The 21,782-nt window shown below is 35.4% G+C and overlaps 1 protein-coding gene across 16 annotated transcripts in view; it reads right to left on the bottom strand.

Moving 5' to 3' along the window:
* Nucleotides 1-21,782, bottom strand: part of LOC150095834 (uncharacterized) — a 1,527,755-nt gene that overhangs the window by 132,878 nt on the left and 1,373,095 nt on the right. For all 16 annotated transcript variants that reach the window (XM_090409494.1, XM_090409490.1, XM_090409495.1 and 13 more), the window contains one exon: nucleotides 15,357-15,446. In XM_090409494.1, coding sequence (XP_090265620.1) covers nucleotides 15,357-15,446 — 90 coding nt within the window. The remainder of the gene's footprint in view (nucleotides 1-15,356; nucleotides 15,447-21,782) is intronic.

The raw sequence follows: 21,782 nt of genomic DNA, 5'->3' as shown, positions 1-21,782 counted from the left end.
GAGGCTCCAAGACAGAAGTAGCAAATTATTAGCCAGTCAGCATCTCAGGACTGGGTGGATATGAATATGATACTCTATAAGGGATAATATGGTTTTGTGAAGAGCAGGTGTCTTGATTTAACTAATTTGCTTACTCTTTATAATGATGAAGCAATGGAGTTGGACAGGGGAAATGGCTACTCAATGATATTGAGTAGCCATTAGCTAGACTCTGCAAAAAGCATTTGACAAGATTCCGTATAGGCCTGTATTCCATAAACTGGAGCAAATGGGGAAATGATATAAATCTAGTGATATGGTTTAGAGGGTGACTGATGGACAGATAGAGTAGTTTATGGAGGAATTGATTCCAGGAGAAAGCAAGTGCCCAGTTGTGTACTACAAGGCTCAGTACTTTGTCCTCTGTTGACAGGAAATATTCAGTTTGTTGATAGTGCTAAACTGAGACATGTGATGGTAAATGAAGGTGACGTAGAGATCCTGCAGAAAGATTTAAACAGACTAGCAGTATGGAAAAAATTAAATGGTGGGCAAGTGTAAGGTGATGCACTTTGGGAAGAAATCACAAGCTGTGTACTATATTGATGGAACTGAACTGCAGGAGATGAGGCCAGGGACTTGGAGATAATTGAGTACAGGGAATTGAAGTTTAGAGGACATATTGCAAAAGTAGCAAAAACAGCACATCAGATTATGTGGTTGTTGAAGAACACACTTATCACATATAGAGAAGTTATCAGTCCCATATATGACTTTAATAAGGCCACATTTGGACTACTGTGTGCAGATCTGGATACTTTGATTCTGTGGGAATGAAGAAGTGGTGGAGAGGATCCAGAGTGTGATAAAGATTGTGGTAGGTCTCTGGACTGCTCCCTATGAGAAAACAGATTCTCATAGGGAGTGGGCTTCAGTCTGTCTGCTTCAAAAACTAGCTGATATGTAAAACAGAGGACACATGATAGAAGCATATAAGTTATTAAAGGGTTTTACAGGATTGACAATGAAGACTTTTTTTTTCAGTACATGGCAGGAAGGGAGAGAATGAGGGTCACTCATAGAAATTGAGCTAGAGTGCGGTTAGGATTAGATTTTTTTCTAGCAGGGTGGTGAATGGCTGGAATTAGCTGCCAGAGGTGGTTGTGAGTGCATCATCAGTGAATGAATTTAACGAGAGGATGCAACAGGTATTGTGTGAATAATGGATCACTCACGATGAGTTTTCTGACTCAAAGGAGATACCTGTATTATAAGAATAATAATGATCTGTTTCTCTCACTCCTCAGCTGTTTACTAGTTATCATATTCTTTCACTTGTGCATGCATAATATTCTGGTTTCCAGTTCAGTTATGAAGTGAGAGAAACTTATACACACGACACTTCACTTGAAAGCAGTAAAAAGTCACAGTTTCAGAGAAATAATTAAGTCTTATAACTTATGTATTTTTAGCATAGGCAAACATTAAATTGCAATCCACATTTTGGATACACTAACTTATTCTCTATATTAATTTCATTAAAATTTATGCTACACATAAACATGATATATTAATGTGCAATCATGTATATAAATAAGACAAACAATTCATTTTGTGCTGTTATCTCGCAATAGGAAGAACTAGAGGTCATTCCTGGAAGTTGTGTAAAAGTATGGTGAGGAGGAGGAGGATGGAGGAGCAGATTATTTTACATGGAGAATTGTCAGTGAATGAAACGCATTACCAGAATGTATTGTTAATTCAAGGAGTGTTAAGGATTTTAAGATTGATTCTATATGATAAATATGTTGTCAATTGAATGAACCTAACACTAGTGGTGGCCGGTGAAAATTTTAAGTGGGGGTGCTGCATATACAAAAAAAAAAAAAAATTTTTTTTCCTAATCAGTAACAAATTTATTAATAAATAAATTTACATATTAAAAATTGCTTTATTAAAAATATTTCATCCTCACCCCGAACACACACCAATAATAAAAGTTTCGTATCAATAGCAATGATAAGTGCAAACGAATATCGGCATCAGATCGCAGTGCATTTGTTTCGTGTAACGATAATTGAAAAAATATAATTCTTTTCATATTTTCAACAGTGACACTTGTCATAATTCAGCCTTGTATCTATAATAAATAAATAATTATATGTTATTTTAACAAAATAAAATAAGATTTACAAAAAAATAGTTCACCACGAACACGCACCAATAATAAATGTTTCATATCTCACAGAAATAACGAACATAGGCATAAGATATACTGCCCAAGAGGCAGTGTATCTAATGACATAACGTGCAACGACGGCAAACGAATATCGGCGTTAGATCACAGTGCATTTGTTTCGTGTAACGATAATTGAAAAAATATTATTCTTTTCATATTTTCAACAGTGACACTCGTCATAATTCAGCCTTGTATCTATAATAAATAAATAATTATATGTTATTTTAACAAAATAAAATAAGATTTACAAAAAAAATAGTTCACCACGTACACGCACCAATAATAAACGTTTCATATTTCACAGAAATAAGGTGCGTAAGCATACTAAAAATACACTACTGTTTGAGCAGTTACAGTTGGGAATGATGTAACGTGCAATGACAAGAGCAAACGAATACAGGCATTAGATCGCAGTGCATTTGATTCGTAATCTAAAGTGTTAATCGAACAATTTCAATTAATAACTATTCAATCAATGTCAAAACAAGCTGTGACCTTTAACATGTTGTACTGCATTTATATAATGTTGTAAGCATTGTTATTATTTATAAACACAAACAAAATTTAATTTTTTCCTTGGGGGTGCTGCAGTGTCACAGTGCTTATGTATGGGCCACCACTGCCTCCCACGATGAGTCTGCCAACTCCATGGAGGGTGTAATAATAATAAGAGTAATATATTTGTACTGACAAAAGGATGTGGTATTTAACAAGACAATATTTAGGTTTACATTTAATTAAATTAAAATACTGTAGAACATGAGTATACGTAGTGTGTGAAGACAGATGCAACACATGATGTAAGATGTTAAAAAAAGTATTAGTGGTAAAGAAAGATATTATTGTGTTTATTTTCTAATAATAATACTGTTTTTTCAGTTTGCACTATCTAAACTGATGATTTTTTTCGTATGACTGTAGCATTTTGTTAGGATTTTACTGTCTCAGTTTTGTCTCCACATGTATCAATTGTGTTCAACATGATGGCCACCAGTTTTAGCACTACACCTAGTCCTTCACCATTTAAAGACTATGTTATTCATAGCATAGTTGATGATTTTGTAGCTTGCTATGCATGTGGTATGTATGTAAGCATTCCATTGTTTATAAATGTGGCAGGTGCAAGATGGAAATGTGTATGTGTGCATGAAATGTGGGCAGTTGGAGGTGCTGAGACACATAAGTGTCTTGATCTCGGGAATTACCAGTAGCAGAGATAGTGCTTCAGAAAAGGGTGATTTTCAGTTTCTGAACTGCCTTGGGCAGCTTAGCAGATGGAGATGGTTTGTTTAAATTGAAAGAGAAATGTGTGGAGAGAGAGAAATAGAACTGCTGAGAAAGGAGATGGAAGGATTAAAGACTGAGTTGAGGAGGGTGAATGAAGATGCAGCATCAGAGAACAAGGGGGAGAGAGAGAGCAATGTGAGGGAATGGATGAGAGGAAATTGCAGAAAGTCAAGAAAGTGTAGAAGCAAGGGATCAGAAAGCAAGAGAATGGGAGAGACAGTGGAAGAGAGGAAATTGCAGAGATCCAAGAGTTTTTTGTGGGAGCAAGGGATACAGATAAGAGGAAGAGTGAGAGATTGGAAGATGTAAGAGTCAGGGATGCCAGTGAGAGAAGCATGAATGAATCGGTGTCATGTATGGAGATTTGATGATTTGGGGTGTACAGAGTATAGTGCCAGAGGAGTGCTTGCCTGGTGGAAAGATAGTGTGGCAGTAGCAGTGAAGAGGGATGAAAGTGTAGAGGAAACGATAGTAATGACTGGGACAAATGACCTGAGAGGTTGCATGAATGGTAGTGTAAGATTTGAGGTTGATCTTAGAGATAGTGCAGCAGAAATGTGTCTAAGGAAAGATATTGGGTGTGTGTTTCCCCAGTATGATAGTGTGGAGTGAAGATGAAGGGCCGTGATGACAAATAGATGATAGTGAGAATGTGCAGGATAAGAGATCTGAAATATGTGGATGTGGGGAGTATGTTTGAGGATAGATGGGAGCTGTATGCAAGAGATGGATTGCATTTGAATGCAGAAGGGACACAGGCATTTGGAGAGACTGTTGTTTTCTGGACAAGTGAGTGTGTCAGAACAGGGAAACTAGAATTGAACAGGTGGAATACTGCAGATGGCCTCATGTAGGGATAGCGAATTGAGAAATGAGGAGATGTACAATGTATTACTTTTTATAGTTCCAATTTGAAAGATTGTTAAATGAAACAAGCAGTGACAGAACCATTCTAGAATATTTTCAAGAGGAATGCAAAGAGGAGTATATATCAATACTTGAGGTGGAAAAAGCCATCAAAAAGTTGAAATGTAGAAAGACAGCTGGAGTAGATGATATTCAACCTGAAAGGCTTAATTCATCAGACCTAGTTAGAAGGTTGAATTCCAGATGATTGGAGTAGAGCACCAATAAATTCCATCTATAAATAAAGGGAATAGAACTGAATGTGAGAATTACAGAGGCATCTCTCTATTAATTATCCAGGTAAGATTTATGCTAGCATACTTGAAACGAGATTGGCACGATCAGATTTGCAGCTTACGACCTGTAAGTTTCATAGATCTGGAAAAGGGATATGACAAGCCACATAGAGAAAAGCTTTTTAAATCACTACAATTATATTGGATAAATGGAACATTATACAGAGCAATAAATAGTCTCTATTTAAGTTTTAAGTCAGCAGTCAAAACTGAAGGAAATACAGACAGATCGTTTGATATAAAATCTGGGATAAGAGAAGGATGCCCATTATCTCCACTCTTATTCATCATCTATATAGTGGATCACATTATGAAAGAAAGTGGCAATAGACCTGATATTAGAATTGAAATATGTCAAACTTAGCTCTTTACTTTATGCAGATGATATTGTATCCCTAAATACATCTAGTGCAAGTCTCCAGGATTCTTTAATTGAATAGAATAATAGCTGTAGCATATTTGGCATGAAATCAGCAATAAAAAGACCAAAACTGTGAAAATAGGTAGCAATATTGAACACATCAACTGCATTCTGAATGGAGAGCCTACAGAACACATAAAATATTTCAGCTATTTTGGTGCAGTTTTTAGTGAAGATGGCAAGTTAAATCTGGAAATAGACAACAGAATAATCAAAGCTGGTATGGTGGGTAGTTAGCTGAATAAATTTATATGAAATAAGAGAGAAATTAGCTAAAACACCTAGTAGTATACAAGACACTATTCAAACTAGTTATGGATCGGAGAGCTTTGTTAGAAATAAAGCACTTGATCAAAGACTAGAGACAAAGATATGAGGGATCTGAGAAAAATTAGGGGAGTAAAGCATTTAAGAATGTGTGAGCAGAGCTAACTAACCTAAGGCGGCATAATTGGGTGAGTAAATATGTTAGCAAAACAGGTGTTTGATAGCAAGATGGCAGGAACTAGAGGAAGACAAAGGTCTAGGTGGATTGATTTAGTCAGAAGTGCCTTAGAAGCATGAAATGTTAGATAGGATGATATTGGAGTGCTCACAAGTAATAGATTGATTTGGAAGAAATTTGTTGATAGAAAATTAATAATAATGTAAACTTAATCATGTAGTGCTGTCATAGTAACCTGAAAACCCCTTGAAGGGGTGCATATCAGGAAATTGATGATGATGATGATAGTGATATTCAGTCAGAAGTGCCTTAGAAGCACGAAATGTTAGATAGGATAATATTGGAGTGCTGACAAGTAATAGTCTAATTTGGAGGAAAATTGTGGATAGGAGATTAATAATAATGTAAATTTAATCATGGAGTGCTGTCATAGTATCCTGAATACCCGTTGAGGGTACATATCAGGAATTGATGATGATAGCGATATTTACACTGACTCAGGACACAAGAGCAAGAGAAAATTGAATATTGTGATGAAAAGAAATGTGTAAGAATATTTTAAAAAGAATCCAAGTTGAGCATTTCAGAGGTCAACCAGACTCAAACAAAATTATTATTCAAGAAAAATTGAAGCAGTCTAAAGACAAGAATAAAACCTTGGAGACCCTTCATAACTTATTTTATCAATATTATAATACCAAATGAACTAAATTAGAAAAAAGATGTTTATTAACTGGCTTATATTTCACCGGATTTCAAACCAGCATCTTCAGAGCACACTAAATGTTAACATGCAATAATGAGTAAGTAAAACAATTCATACTGTAATGGACAAAAGATCTAAAGTTCTAATTTGGTGCCTTCTAATGTAACTATTTCAGCTGTGTACAGTACAGCTAGTTGATTTGATCATAAGATATCCAAAATTTTTTGGCATATTAATGCAACCATACTTGTTCTGGTTAGGAGGATGCTTCAGAGTCATGGTTGAAATAAAAATAATCTTTCTGACTTATAATGACTTCTGTATATTACATTGGTTTTCTTCCATCTAATCTTGTGTGAAGGGCTGTTCAAAGCATGGACTCGACCAAGACTTGGTCGAGACTTGCCATAATAATGGTAGTGAATGTATTTTTTTATGTTCTCCAAGGAGTGGATCCAAGGATGGAGTTCATCCTTAGGAAAGCAGATCAGAGTTGCTAATTTAATATATGGTTCGAATGTGGTTTGAAGGTTACATTTCATTAGTACTTCGGCTATCGTTTTTTGATGTACACAGTGAATAGGAATAGTGGTGTCTTGCTTTTGTGTGTTGGAGGAGGGTGAAGTAAGAGGGCCATGTAGTATTTTATCTATTTGGCAGCAGCTGTAGCCAGGAAAGTATGGTAAGATATTGACGTTCAGTGGAAAGAGCTGTATCATTAGAACAAATAGCCCTAGCTCTGTGTGTAAGTGTTTTCAGTGTAACAGCAGAATACAAACTAACAAAAATAGAAGTAGCAGGGTATAGCATTTTTCGGCAGGATAGGAAGGGCAAATGCGTTGGTGGAGTATTGCTTATGGTAAGTGATGAGTTGTGTTCCTCACAGAATGAAGGATTTGAAGGGGAAATGGTACTAATGATTTTGAGAACATATGGTATGAGATGGAGATGGGCAGGACAGCATATTTAGCGGAGTGTCACTATAAGCTGAGAAGCATAGAGGATGAAGAGCAGGAGACGTTCAGGCATTTGAGCTTGGCAAGTACAATAAAAGAATGATAATTATGGGAGATTTTAACTACAGCAGTATACATTGGGAAGAGGGCTCTACATATAGCAGTAAGGGAATGGAATTTCTGGAACTCTTGAGGGACAAATGTCCAAGGCCATGTGTAGTAGAATGGAACACGAGATTTAAAAGTTTTGAATTTGGTTACAGCACCAGAAAATCTGACTGTAAATGAGATGGCATCTCTGCTCCCAGTTGATGAGAGTGATCATGTGGTTTTTTGACTTGGAGGATGAATAGACATGCAGGATTATCAAAGAAAAAGAAATTTATGTGAAATAATGACATCTAATTATAATAATCTTAGAAATAAACTTGGAGCAGTTCGATGGATGGAGGAATTGGAAGGATAAAATACAATTAGTGCATTGGAGACTGGTGAAAAAATATTTATTAGCACTAATGGTGAGTTGTATATTTTAAGTGAAAAAGAGAGCACAATTTGGAGTAAAGTGGATAACAAAAAATATCAAATGGGAACTGCAGGTGAAAAGAGGTTATGGAAGATATATATAAGGAGAGGGGTGAAGAGCAGATGCATAAAGAATATGACTCAGGCCAGAACAATGATCAGTATGGTAGGAAAACAAAACTGAAAAATAAGTGATTGGTCCTGAGATCGAAAGAAAATTCTAAGTAATTCTTTTATTATGTGGCCAGTAGGAGGAGAAGGAATGATTGTGGAAGAATGACATTGTCAGACAAAGGTGGGAGCTGAGTGACTGATACGACGGTGCAGATTTTTAATGATTATTTTTACTGAAATATTTCATGCTAGAAAAGAAAGTTTTAGTGCTGGAAGGATGAGGCAGGTCCAAGGTTTAGAAGTGCAAGAGGAGAATATGTTTCAAATGGTGAATACAAAAGGATCAAACTATAGATCTGTTTGTACAAGGGTGGTCTGAAAAGTTCTCGGCCTAACAATGAAAAAATCAATTTATAATTTCAAAATTATTTTTATTTTTCAACATAATCTCCCTTAAGACTAATACATTTATTCTAGCGATGCTCCAGCACCATTATCCTGTCCCTGTACTGATTCTCAGTAAGATCTGCAAAATACCCCTCTACAGCTGCAATCACCTCTTGATTCGAAGAAAAACGCTGACCAGCGAGGAAGGGTTTTACTTTTGGGAAGAGACAGAAGTCAGAGGGAGCCAAATCTGAGAAATAGAGTGGATGTTCCAACAATTCATAGTGCAGATCCGTTAATTTTTCCATTGCCAAACCTTTATGGACAGGTGCATTGCCCTGATGAAAGATGATTTTTTTTCTTCTGCAAACTGGGTCTTTTCTCATGAATTTTTTCATCTAGTCTGGTTAAAAGATCCGAATAATATTCCCCAGTTATTGTTTTACCCTTTTCAAGATAATTAATAAAAAAAAATGCCTTTAGCATTTTGTTTAATGGTGAATCGAAGTCTCGTCCATAATAATAAATCAAAGCACAAAATTAATTTTATTCTTGTTAAAATGCTCCAAGCACTGTTCAGAGATTTTCATGCGAGTGTGTTTTTGATCTACTGTGAGCAGGCGTGGCACCCATCTTGTGCAAAGCTTTTTCATTTGCAATTCTTCATGCAAAATACATCCTACACGTTCTTTTGAAATGCCTATATTCTCAGCAATTTCACACACTTTGACTCGCCGGTCATCCAATACCATATCGTGCATTTAACCACCTTACTGGCCATTATGGATCAAATACGCATCCTCATATGCTTCGTATCCATCATATATTTCAATGTAATATCAATGATACAATTTTAATATGCACTTCGCATTCACGATAACCTTGACGTCTATAGATGTCTTGGCCAGTAACATGGTTAATCAATGATTTCTGGTATTGTTACACTTTTTGGACGTCCTTCACGTGGCCGTACCATCTTCAAAGCTGGTATGGCCACGTTTAAACTCGGCAGCCCATTTCTTAATTGTTGAAAATGAAGGAGAAGAGAGCCCATAAACTTTTATGAACTTCGAATGAATTACTTTTGGCATTAAACCTTCTTTTACAAAGAATTTTATAACTGCACGATACTCAATTTTATCCATTTCAAGGGATACAGACAACACTTTTGCTTCAGACAGCTGTATAAAACAAACTACTTGATAGAATGACTTGCAATTTCACATGGATGCTTATGACAGATCTACCAACTTAGAAAAAAAAATCTTGCCGATTGTGTTGCCATTTATGGTCGAGGCAGAGAACTTTTCAGATCACCCTCGTATTTCATCCATAGTTAAGATTTTGGAGAAATTCATGATAGATCATTGCACAGGTGAGAGTAATGTTATCTGTGAGAGTCAGCATGGATTAAGGGGCACTCTTGTTTTAGCAATCTGATTGCCATTTGTAATAAAGTAACAAAAGTGGTTGAGAAGGGAAAGGCATATCTTGCAATATTTTTGTTTTTTTCCCAAGGCATTTGACAGAGTACCACATGACAAGTTGATTTTTAAGTTGCATCATATGGATTTGGATATCAAGTTAGTGAAATGGATTGGAGATTGGCTGTCTGATAGATATCAGAGAGTTGTGTATGAATGAGCGGTATCAAGGAAGCAGAAGATTGCAAGCAGGGTTCCTCAGGGCTTGGTACTGGGACCTGTATTGTTTAACCTTAATATCAATGACATTGTCAATGGCGATTTTAGTTTAATTCAGCTAATAAAGTCTTGAAGTTTGGCATACATCGATGGGAGGCTGCATGCTCTGTTGGAGAAAGTTGAGAAGGCAAGGGATCTTTGGGTGATGACTGATAGAAACCTGAAGTTCAGGGGACATATTGAAAAAATGGTGAAGGTAACCAAGAGGAGTGTTGCGATATTGAGAAGGACACTGACCAGCAGAGGGGATAAATTAACCTTGGATATGGTGCAGAGGAAGATAAGGAAATGATATTAGTCCTGTACAGTGTTAGTTTTGAGGACAGGCTGAGGGCATGTGGACTGCTAAGTTTGGGGGTCTCTCCTGAGCAGAGACTATGGAAGAGTTCTATGAAAATTTGAGTGAACATAGCAGAATCACATTAAAAATGAAGACATCAGGAAGAAGCCTGACATTGTTGTCATATAGGAAAGTGTGAGTAGAGCTAATCTAAGGTGGTTGTGATCACTGAAATGGAATGGCAGAAAAGGTCTAGAGGAAGACCAAGGTCTAGGTGGATTGATACAGCAAGAAGTACCTTAGAAGACTGAAATATAAGATTTGATGTTACTGGAGTCCTGACAGATAACAGATTAATTTGGAAGAAAATTTTTGATAGGACATAGATAATGGCATGAACTTTTCATGTAGTATTATCATAATGTTATAGTATAGCATAATTAGACCTACAAAGATGTCTATACAGTTCATCATGGGAGGGAAAAGCATTTTCCAAGTGTATATCTTATCTTTCCTTAAATTTACTAAATCTCAGTAAATGCACTGCCTTTTCCACAAGCAAAATAAAAATCAATTTATTATGTACACGCACATGCACACACCTGCTGGTAACACTTTTGCTGAACTTTCACGAATAGACTTCTGTTTATTCTCATGATTCCTCCTTTTTCAATTTCTTTGATTTTTAATGCTCAGTCTATTATTTCAAGTTCATGGTATTATCCTCATTTAGCAACTTCTAGAGTTTATCCGTTATGTTTCACCATCCCACACTAAAATCCAGGTGCCCAAATTCTGTAAACATACATAGCAGTGCTGATAAAGTTCAATTAAAGCCTTCTATAAAATAATAATAATTGATTATGTTTTGCAAGAAACTATATTCTTGTTTTCATCTGTATTTTACTTAAGCTTGAATGAATTATTATCATGAATTATTTTCATGACTAAGCTATTGTCATTATCTATATTCCAAAATACGTTAAACTAAAATGAAAATAACACAAAGGAAAGAACAGCTGTATAAATATACAGATATCATTTAAATATAAATAAAATATATCATTTAAACTTTTTCACATTTTATTTTCGAGCAAGAAGGATAAACATTTAAACATTTTACATAAAGAATCACTTACTGTGATCTGCAAAGTCTGAACTAATTTATACATAGCACAAAGTATAGATATTGGTAGTATCTTGGAATAAATATGTGTATTAATGAGTTAATACACATATTTATTCTTTCTTTATATTTTTATATTTTATATATTTATTTTTCTATGGTACTTAACAAATCAAGTGCAATTTATTTTATTTATCTAATTGCTAATTATATCAATTAGATTCTCGAAAGATTTGAAATTAACTTTTTATTATTATTTACAACTCTCATGGTCGACAGACTCATTGCAAGAAGTCTCAGGTAACTAGCAGAATATTTATCATACCGAACCTGAAACTCACATGCATGAACATTGACAATGTTTCACTTACCCACCATTCTACATGTGAGAAATCTACTTCTCATTTCTTTGATAATCTTATTTCTCTCATCTTTCCCCTATAATCTGGTAAAAATCCTGTGAGCAGTAATATCACTGTCATTTCACCTCTTTTCTGTCTATCCACAAAACAATAATTTACTTTCAATTATGAAAATCATTAACAATAATTTACTTTCAATTATGAAAATCATTAACAATAATTTATATTTCCTTAACCTATTCGACCATTACCTATATTCCAGAGTCTTGATATTGCTTTAGTGCACATCCCAGACAAGTAAGTAAGGCAATATCAGGCTTTCTGGAATAAGGAAACTTTTTCCAGAATTTCCTTATTAATAATGGAAATCAGGTAACTAAATCTGTATATATTATTCGTCAGATACAGATAGGGTATAGCCTGATCATGATCCTGTACAGCACCATCTCTATATCAGAGCAAAAATATTTGATGGAAAAAAAAAAAAAAAAAAAAAGAGGAGGGGGGGGATTTGAACTGTTAGTACATTAACAGTGAGGAGATTTTTCATATAGCAGGACAAACGGAAGCAAACAGGACACAGAACTATCCCTGCAAGCTACAAAAGGAAGTAGTGAATTGAAGGGTAAGAAGTAAGTTTTTTGCATGGAGAGCGGCAGGAGCATGAAATTCATTGTCTGAGAGGGTTGTAAAAGTGTAGATGGTAGATGAGTTTAAGGAATGGCAAACCATGGTCCAGACACAAGGAACCTTTATTAGTGTTGACCTCCCATGATGAGTCTTGTGACTTGACTCTGTGGAGATCAGGAAAATAATGATATATCATCTAGTTGTATACTTATTGACATCTAGCCTATTAGACACCTTTTGTACATATCTGGCCCATTTGCTTCTGGCCTCTGTAGCTTTTGCCTTCCTTCTGAGTATTGCACAGCATCATCATGCTAGTGTAAAATACTGGCACACAGTGATCTCATTAAATTTTTATTTCTTTCCTTATCATGCTTGTCATGATTTTTCTAATATGCATCTTGTCATTGCCTGCTAATATACAGCTTCTTTTCAACACTTTGCATCTAATTTTGCTGTTCATCCTATCCTTATTTAATACCTAATACTTGGTATAGTTGTACACTACCTTTGTGAGATGCATTTTAAGAAATTCCAATGTTTATGAAAACATATTTTACTCACCGCTCTTCATTCTATTGTACTGTACTGTAAGTCAACTACAGAGCTTTCCGTAATCACCTGCCTCACTGTTCCACATATATGTCTTTTTTGACTGACATGATTTTCTGTTTGGAAAAGATTTCACACCCTTAACCATATTCTGTGAGGGTATCACCAAATCCACTGTTCTATTTACTCATGTCTCCATCACAAGCTATTTAAGACAGTTCTGCCTAAAACTCTCAAAAACCATGGTCCAGACACAAGGAATCTTTATTAGGGATTTTCCATGAAGGTGAGTTAGCTGATCTCATAGGATTTTTCTTCTCTTAAATCCAGGTTTTCCAAAAACTACATTAAAGGCAAACTGATCAAAGAACACATGCATTTAGAACAAAGCATACTGACTCACAGGCAAATCAAGCAAAGAAAACATGCAATATTAACACAGAAAATAATATGCTGGTCTCATAGCTTTAGTTCATCCAGCCAGAATTTTAACAATCTGTTGAGCACTGGTTAGAATTACAGTTGGAAATTCTCGAAATTCACTTTCCTTGCTTCCATATGCTATCGGTTACTTGCAATTCATATTTCCACAATTAAAATCAATCATAAAGGCTTATTATTTATTTATTTTTAAATCAACACAGCGAATCTGCCTAAACATTTCATAAGCATTGATGTCTACATTTCCAGGTCTATAACATATCCTCTTAGCTATACGTTTTAGTGATTTCAATCACACATCAGTCTCAAAGCAATGTACTGCCATTTTTCATGTCCATTCTGAGTGGGCACAATTCCTCTCTACTATCATTTATACCTTCTACTTTTATCTATGCTATCCATCTGTGAAATTTCATTAGCTGAGAATGACATATAGGTAGTTAACCAAATTTAGCAAATGCCAGTAATTCTTGAGCACAGTGACTAAATCAAATCTACAACATATATGTGAAGTTCCTGAAGTTGTGCTAATGTAATTACTCTTCTTTCAGGTGGGATTATCCAGTGTAAAAACCACTATCCCACATAACGGAAACCTAAAAGTGGCTTGAAAAAGTTCCATGTTTAATCGCTAGAGCAAGGTTTCTGGATTATACAAACAGCATTAAAAAAAAATACTAATGCACCACTGGTTTACAAGCTTTTGCAGTTGAACTGCATAAAAAGCTCTCATACTGTCTTACAGACAGTATGAGAGCTTTTTCAACCACCTTACTAACATTCTATTTCATAACTTTACTTCTACAGATTTCTTACTGTTTGAAGTCATCTTCAACATTATCTCACTCTTCATTCTAGTTGACATATGCTCTAGGCCAAGTTCCCAAACTTTTTTTTTCCGTGGACGGAAAAAAAAAGTTTTTATGGCCAATAGGTAAAACAAAACAGATTTGAATGTTCATAGTTTTCATTTATTATTATTATAATAAAGAAGCATTTATTCTTACAAAAATATAAAGAAATTAAACTAAAGCAAAGTAATTTATTAATGAGAAGTGTGATGCTGTTGTTTGTTAACTAGAAACTTCAGGTTTGGAAGAAAAGATGATAACTTTATCATCTTTTCACACTTAAATCCGGTTCGACTTCCAATTGGTTTCTATATTTATTTTTTAGGCGACCCGGCATTTAGCTTTCGTGACCCGTTGCTGGGTCGTGACCCACCTTTTGGGAAATGCTGCTCTAGGCCATAGCACTTCTTCCACTTTGAACATTCTTGTTTCTTTTTTTCTTATGGTTCTATCCTCTTATTTTCTCATATCTTATATCATCTTATATCTATGCTGCCTTTTTTCTTTCATGCAATTCTGTTTTCACTTCATTACTTGTCAATATAAAAATAAAACAGTACCATACTTTCTAGTTGAATCTGTAATTTTTCTTCAAAAGAGAATAAATTAGCTGGAGGAAAATTCATGTACACAGGTTCGCACGCACGCACACCCTTGAATTTTGTAAATTAAAAAAGTATAGCTACATATTAAAATAATGACTTCTAAATAAATAATTTCAAATCCCATAACATACAAGATAAAATTAATAATAACATTACCACAAACAATACTGCCCTATCTGCCTTCCTGTCTTTCCAAAATACGTCTCTTATATTCCTTATCCACAATAACTTCATCTTATATCTATGCCTTCTTTCTCTCATGCAATTCTGTTTTCAGTTCATTACTTGTCAGTATAAAAATAAAACAGTACCATACTTTCTAGTTGAATCTGTAATTTTTCTTCAAAAGAGAATAAATTAGCCAGAGGAAAATTCATGTATGCAGGTGTGCACGCATGCACACTTGAATTTTGCAAATTAAAAAAGTATAGCTACATATTAAAATAATGACTTCTAAATAAATAATTTCAAATCTCATAACATATAAACAAGATAAGATTAACAATAACCTTTAAACAGTTAATGAAAAAATCATACTACTATACCTTCTGTTTCTTTATCTACAGTAACTGAAGTATGTGTTGTAGTTTGGATAACATGCCTAACAGCTCCAGAGTCATCTGTTTCAGTCCATTCTAGAAAATATTAGCAACTCTTATACAATGAAATTCAACCTAATGCAGAACAAGAATTATTTATTGAAGTTAGAACACGATTACTTGTTACAAGACATTGCAAATGAATTCAATAATTCTGGTTTAGATCGACAGAATAGATATTGAAATCATGAATTTATATATATATATATATATATATATATATGTCGTCATCCTGCCATTCTCATCTTCCTATCATATGTTATCCTCACATTGGACATTAGACTAGTCCAGTGGATTGGAGATTGATTGTCTAATAGGTATCAGCAGGTTCTGTTCTGTATGGGGGAGAAATATTCCAGAAGACGAACGTCACTAGTGGTGTTCCTCAGGGCGCTGTTTTAGGGCAATTGCTGTTTAACTTGTGTGTTAATGATGTTGGGGAAAGACTTGAATGGTGATATTTACTTGTTTGTAGATGATGCAAAGCTGGGATGAACTATGAGGAGTAGAGCAGATGTTGTGGCATTAGAAGAAAACTTGAATAGGATGAGTGAATGGGCATGGGAGTGGAGATGCCAGTTCAATGTTGCAAAACTTAAGGTTTTAAAATTTGGAAAATGAAGATGGAATGTAAAATTTACTCTTGGTGGGGATATATTGTTGGAGGAAATAAAAGATCTTGCAGTGATGGTGTATAAGGATCTAAAATTTATAGGACAACAGAACGAAATCGGGCAATGATGACGAGACAAGGACACTGACTTGTAGAAATAAGGAGATTCTGGTTTCATTGTATAAGGCTCTGATTAGGCTATATGTGGACTACTTTGCACAGATTTGATCACCTGGTTTTCAAAAGGATGAGGAGATATTGGAGAGGGTCCAGAAGAAGCAATTGACCAAATTAGTTTCTGATCTCTGGAATGTAATATGAAGAAGGGTTGAGGTGATGCAATTTGCAGAGCCTAGTGGATAGGAGTGATGTGATAGATATGTACAAGTTGGTAAGGAGTTGTTACAGGATTAACATGGTGGGAGATTGGGGAGAACAAGAGCTCATGCTTTCAAGCTGTATGAGGAAGGTGTGAGCAAGGGAGTGAGAAGCAGGTTATTTGCACGGAGAGTTGTGAATGATTGGAATGCATTGCCTGAGAGCATGGTGTCTGCACAGAATTTGAATGTATTTAAGGCATGGTATGATGAGCTGTGTGTATGACAAAAGGGACCTCCTAGATGAGTCTGTGACTCCATGGGGTCTTAGGATAATAATAATATTAATAATGAACTTTCTTTAGTATAAGAGAAAAAAATCAAACATTTATCATTAAGGCCTAAAATTTGCTTATTTAAGATGCTTAACATAATATGTGAATACATCAAATTATTATTACTGTTATTTTTTTTACTTCAAGACGTCACATGATTCATCATGAGAGGTCAACACTAGTCAAATACAAATTCCATCATAACAGTCCTTAAATCCATCCACTGTTAACACTTTCACAACCCTCTCAGGCGATGCATTCCATGCTCCTACCACTTTCCATACAAAAACTTTACATTCTTACCCAGTAGGACATTCAGGATTGAATTTTGAGGGGGGGGGCACAAGTTGAGTCGACGATTTGAGAATACACACTATGAATCGCATACAACCTATGACTGAGCATCTGCAATGATCGCTAATTCATAAGTAGTATAGAAATAGAAGATACGACACAACATAAATTAAAAAAAAAAAATTTTTAATTAGGAAAAGATTTTTGGAAAATTTTCTAGTGTTTTTTTTCCATTTTTCTTTGGTGGCCCCTTGGCATCCCCCTTTCTGGGTGCACCACTGTTTTTGCCCTTTTATTCAGTATGTCCTTATGTAAGTTCCAGGGATGGCCCTTGTTTCTTCCTGTTGTTCTACCATATTGAAAATCTCCTCACTGTTAATCCGATAATAACCCATCAGCAGCTTAATCATATACCCCCCTCCCCTTGTCTTCTATCTACCAAACTCTGCAGTTTGTATGCCCTCGGTTTGTCCTTGTTCTACCCCTTATTCTATCATATGAAAAATCATCTCACTGTTAATCAGATAACCATTCAACAGCTTAAATGATTCAATAATATCCCACCTTTGTCTTCTATCCGCCAAATTCTGCATGCCTTTAAGTCTATCCTAATAATTAACATTTTATAGTCCTGACAATATTTTTGCTATCAGTCTCTGCACCTCTCCAAGGGTACTTTATCCCATTCAAATCCAGACATGGTCTGATCAATGATTTATACAATGGGACCACCACCCTTTCACCTCTCATGATCAATGTTCTCCTCAGTTTGCAGTAATTCTTTGAGATGTCCTCACAACCTTTGCAATATGTCCACAACTTCAAATTATTATCTATAATTACCCTTAAAATTCTTCACGTCTTCCAGTATAACTGCATGAAATGAGTATAAAGCATTATATCTGTGGATCCCAAATTTCAAAACCTTACATTTTGTTGAAAAAACTTATATCCCCATTCATTTACATCCATACCAGCTTATTAAAATCCTCTTGCCAAAACATCAGCACTGTTAATAATATTCCTCTCAATCTTCATGTCATCTACAAACAATCGAATATCTCCCTGCAGTCCCGTGACACTGTTACTGACATAAAGACAGTAATAGTCCCGGTACTGAACCTCGTGGAATTCACTTGTAATCTTCCAACACTAATGCTCTGCAATGTACAACACTCTAATAACTATCAGAAAGCCAGTTAGAAATCCAATCCGCTAACCTGATATCCAAATCCATATGTTCTAACTTAAAACTAACTTATCACATGGCATCTTTATACTAATGCCAGGAGTATCAGGAATAAAGGAGATGAATTGGTGGCACTGATAGCATCACCCTGGAAAAAAAAAAAAAAAAAAATGGAATCTCTGAGACGTGGTTGACGGAAGATGATATAATAACAGGAATAGAAGTAGCAGGGTACAGCATTTTTCAGCAGGATAGGAAGGGAAAATGCGGTGGTGGAGTACTGCTTATGATAAGTGATGACTTACGTCCTGTAAAAGTAGAGGCTTTGGAAGGCAATGACACTAATGGTTTTGAAAGCATATGGTGTGAGGAAGAGATGGGCAAGACAGGATATTTAGTGGGGTGTTGCTATAAGCCAAGGAGCACAGAGGGTGGGGGGGCAGGAGATGTTTAGACATTTGAGCTTGGCAAGTGCAAAAAAGAATGATTGAATGATTGTTATGGGAGATTTTAACTACAGCAGTATAAGCTGAGAAGAGGAAAATGCATGTAGTAATAAGTGAATGGAATTTCTAGAATTCTTCAGGGACAAATGTCTTAGGCAACATGTAATAGAGAGAACAAGGGGTTCAAGAGTTTTGGATTTGGTCATAGCATCAGAAGAGCTGATAAAAAGTGAGATGACATCTCTCCCACCAGTCGGAGAGAGTGACCATGTGGTTTTGACTTGGAAGATGAATAGACATGCAGGTGTATCAAAGGAAAGGAAACGTAGGGTAGAATTATAAGGTGGGTGATTAAAACAGTTTTAGACATCAACTTGGGACAGTTCCACGGAGGGAGGAATTGGAAGGGCGAGATATCATTAGTGCTTGGGAAATTGTGAAGGAATATTTGTTAGCAGCAATAGTAAGCTATATTCCACGAGTGAAGAAGAAAACACAATTTGGTGTAAAGTGCATGACAAACAATATCAAACAGGAACTGCAGGTGAAAAAGAGATTATGGAAGAGATATAAGGAGAGGGGTAGAGAGCAGATGCATGAGGAATATAAGATTCAGTCCAGGGAGTGACTAGTATGGTGAGGAAGGCAAAACTGGAATATGAGAAAAGATTGGCATTAAGTTCCAAAGAAAATCCTAAGGAATTTTTTAGCTATGTGGCGAGTAGGAGGAGAAATGATTGTGGAAGAATGACATTGTGGGATAAAAATGGGAATAGAGTGACTGATGTAGAGGACATAGTGGAGTTGTTAAATGAGCACTTCATTGGAGTATTTCATCCTCGAGAAATAGCTATGTTCTCCCCAGAACCTTTTGAATGGGCAAACCGCTTGGCCAATTAACGTTGTGAATTGACATGGCTAAATAACGAGCAAGAATGGAAAAATAATTTAAGACATTTTTTAATTAATAGTGAGAAATCGAACCGGAGAGTCTCGATACTCATGAGACCAGCTCAATTTCTTGCATTGCAAGCCAATCTCAAGAGCTTCGAATATTCACTTTGATGCACACCAATCCGTACGTGGAAGAAGATAAAAATCGGGATCTCAAATACAACGGTATCAGTTGCAAAGAAGATCTTTTACGAAAGAGACATAATTTTGATGTCTGCAAGAAATAAATTGTGAAAATTGAGTGAATCTGAATCGAAGGCAAAAATCGATGTTAAATAACTACATTTATTTATCTTAATAATGGTTTTTGTCCGAAGATTGTGAGTCAAGTATTTAATATTTTATTTTGTAAAAGAAAATAGAATCATTATTTATTTATTAAATTTAGTAATTTATTTATTAAATTTCCCCATAATGAGTAAAAAGTCAAGTCAGAAAATCACACTCTTAAGTTATTTTAAGAAAGATGAAACCAATAAGCATAGTAGCGATTACACCAAACCAACAACAGAATCGTCGATTTCTGCAGAGTCTCTTTCAAAAGTAAAATGTGCATCTAAACACCACTTATCGGGTTATCGGGTATTAACAGTGAGTGGTTTAAAAAATTCCATTGGTGAAAGATAATGGAATGATGTGTTCCACATGCATGAAATATGGAAAGGACGACCCACAAACATGGAAGTGACTTGGATAACTATGCTATGTACAAGACTTCGAAAAGAAAGCTTGGTTGACCATGAACAAAGCAAGTTACACACTGATTCTTGTTCAGATATAATTGAAAAACAGAAGAAACTGGAATAGGGCAAATTGAAAAATCAATTTCAATTTTGAATAACTTGCAGAGAGATGCTTTTCTGGGAGCTTTAAGATCTATGCATTGGTTAGCGAAAATGAGTTACAACATACTACATTATTTGAAAAATTGCTTGAGCATTGCAAGGCTATGGGCTGTTCCTACTTAGAACATCTTAACGTTGGTAAAAATGCACATTATACCTCAGAAAAAATAATGCAGAGTTGATTGTTATTTTAGCATCAGAAATTAGATCTGAAATACTGAAAAATATACATTCTGCAGATTATTTTAGTGTTTTATGTGATGAAACTACCGACATTTCAGTTTTAAAACAGCTGATTGTGTACATTAAATATGTTTGTCAACTTAGAAAAGAGATCACGGTTAGTGTTGTATCAACTTTTGTATCATTAATGGCAAAGCTGAGACTATAACTAACAAAGTAATTGAAACCCTTGACAGTCTAGGCTTAAAAACTTGTAATCTGGTGGGCCTAGGATCTGATGGAGCAGCTGTCATGATTGGAAAGCAAAAGGGAGTTGCAAAACTTCTCAAAGATAAAACAGATGGACTCACGGTCAAATGTCATTGTGTAAACCACTGACTGGCTCTTGCTAGTGCCCAAGCAGCTGCTGAAGTGCCTTATTTAGTCATGTTTAATGATATCTTAAGGTTTTTCTTCTTCCAAAATTCCTCAGTCAGGATGGCTGGTTTAACCCAAATCCAAAATATACTGAACAGTCCTCAGATTAAACTTAAAATGGCTAGTGACACTAGATGGCTGTCTTATGATTCTGCAATACAGTCTCTAAGAGAATGCATGGTGAGTGCATTCTCTTAGAGACTCTCTTCCCAATGCAGCTATTGCATTCTCTAAGAGAATGCAATAGCTGCACTGGGAAGAGAGGCCACCAAACGAAATGATATCACAGCTGAAGGTTTAAGTAAATATATCAGAACATACAATTTTGTAGCTTCACTAATGATGCTTTCAGATGTGTTACCACTTTTATCTAACTTGTCTGGATCATGGCAAAGGCAAGATGTTGACTTAACTGAATAGAGTCAGTCTTAGAAGCCAGAAAACTATCCATCATGGAATTGAAAGACACTCCTGGCAGTCATTTTCAAAATCTTCATCAGCATGTTTCAGGTGAATGGTCAGACCTTCACATTGATTATTCAGATTCTAATGTTATTACGTTTAAGACTACAATATATTATAAATACATAGGCACAGTTATTAAACACCTAGAAGCAAGATTTCCAGATATGCCAATCATTCCTGCTTTTCAAGACTTTTCAATGCAGAAAGTCATGATCAACGTGAGGCTTCTGAGATTCTTTTTGATTATTATTCTAGAAATGGAAGTCCTGCAGTTTTAAACTATGAAAATACTAAACTAGAATGGGCAGTTGCAT

This window comes from Typopeltis vanoorti, chromosome 19 (assembly GCF_054136105.1).
Source record: "Typopeltis vanoorti isolate ZY-2024b chromosome 19, IOZ_Tvanoo_1.0, whole genome shotgun sequence".
Classification (NCBI taxonomy): domain Eukaryota; kingdom Metazoa; phylum Arthropoda; class Arachnida; order Uropygi; family Thelyphonidae; genus Typopeltis; species Typopeltis vanoorti.
The sequence above is the reverse complement of the archived record's forward strand: the minus strand, read 5'-3'. Positions and strand labels throughout refer to the sequence as shown.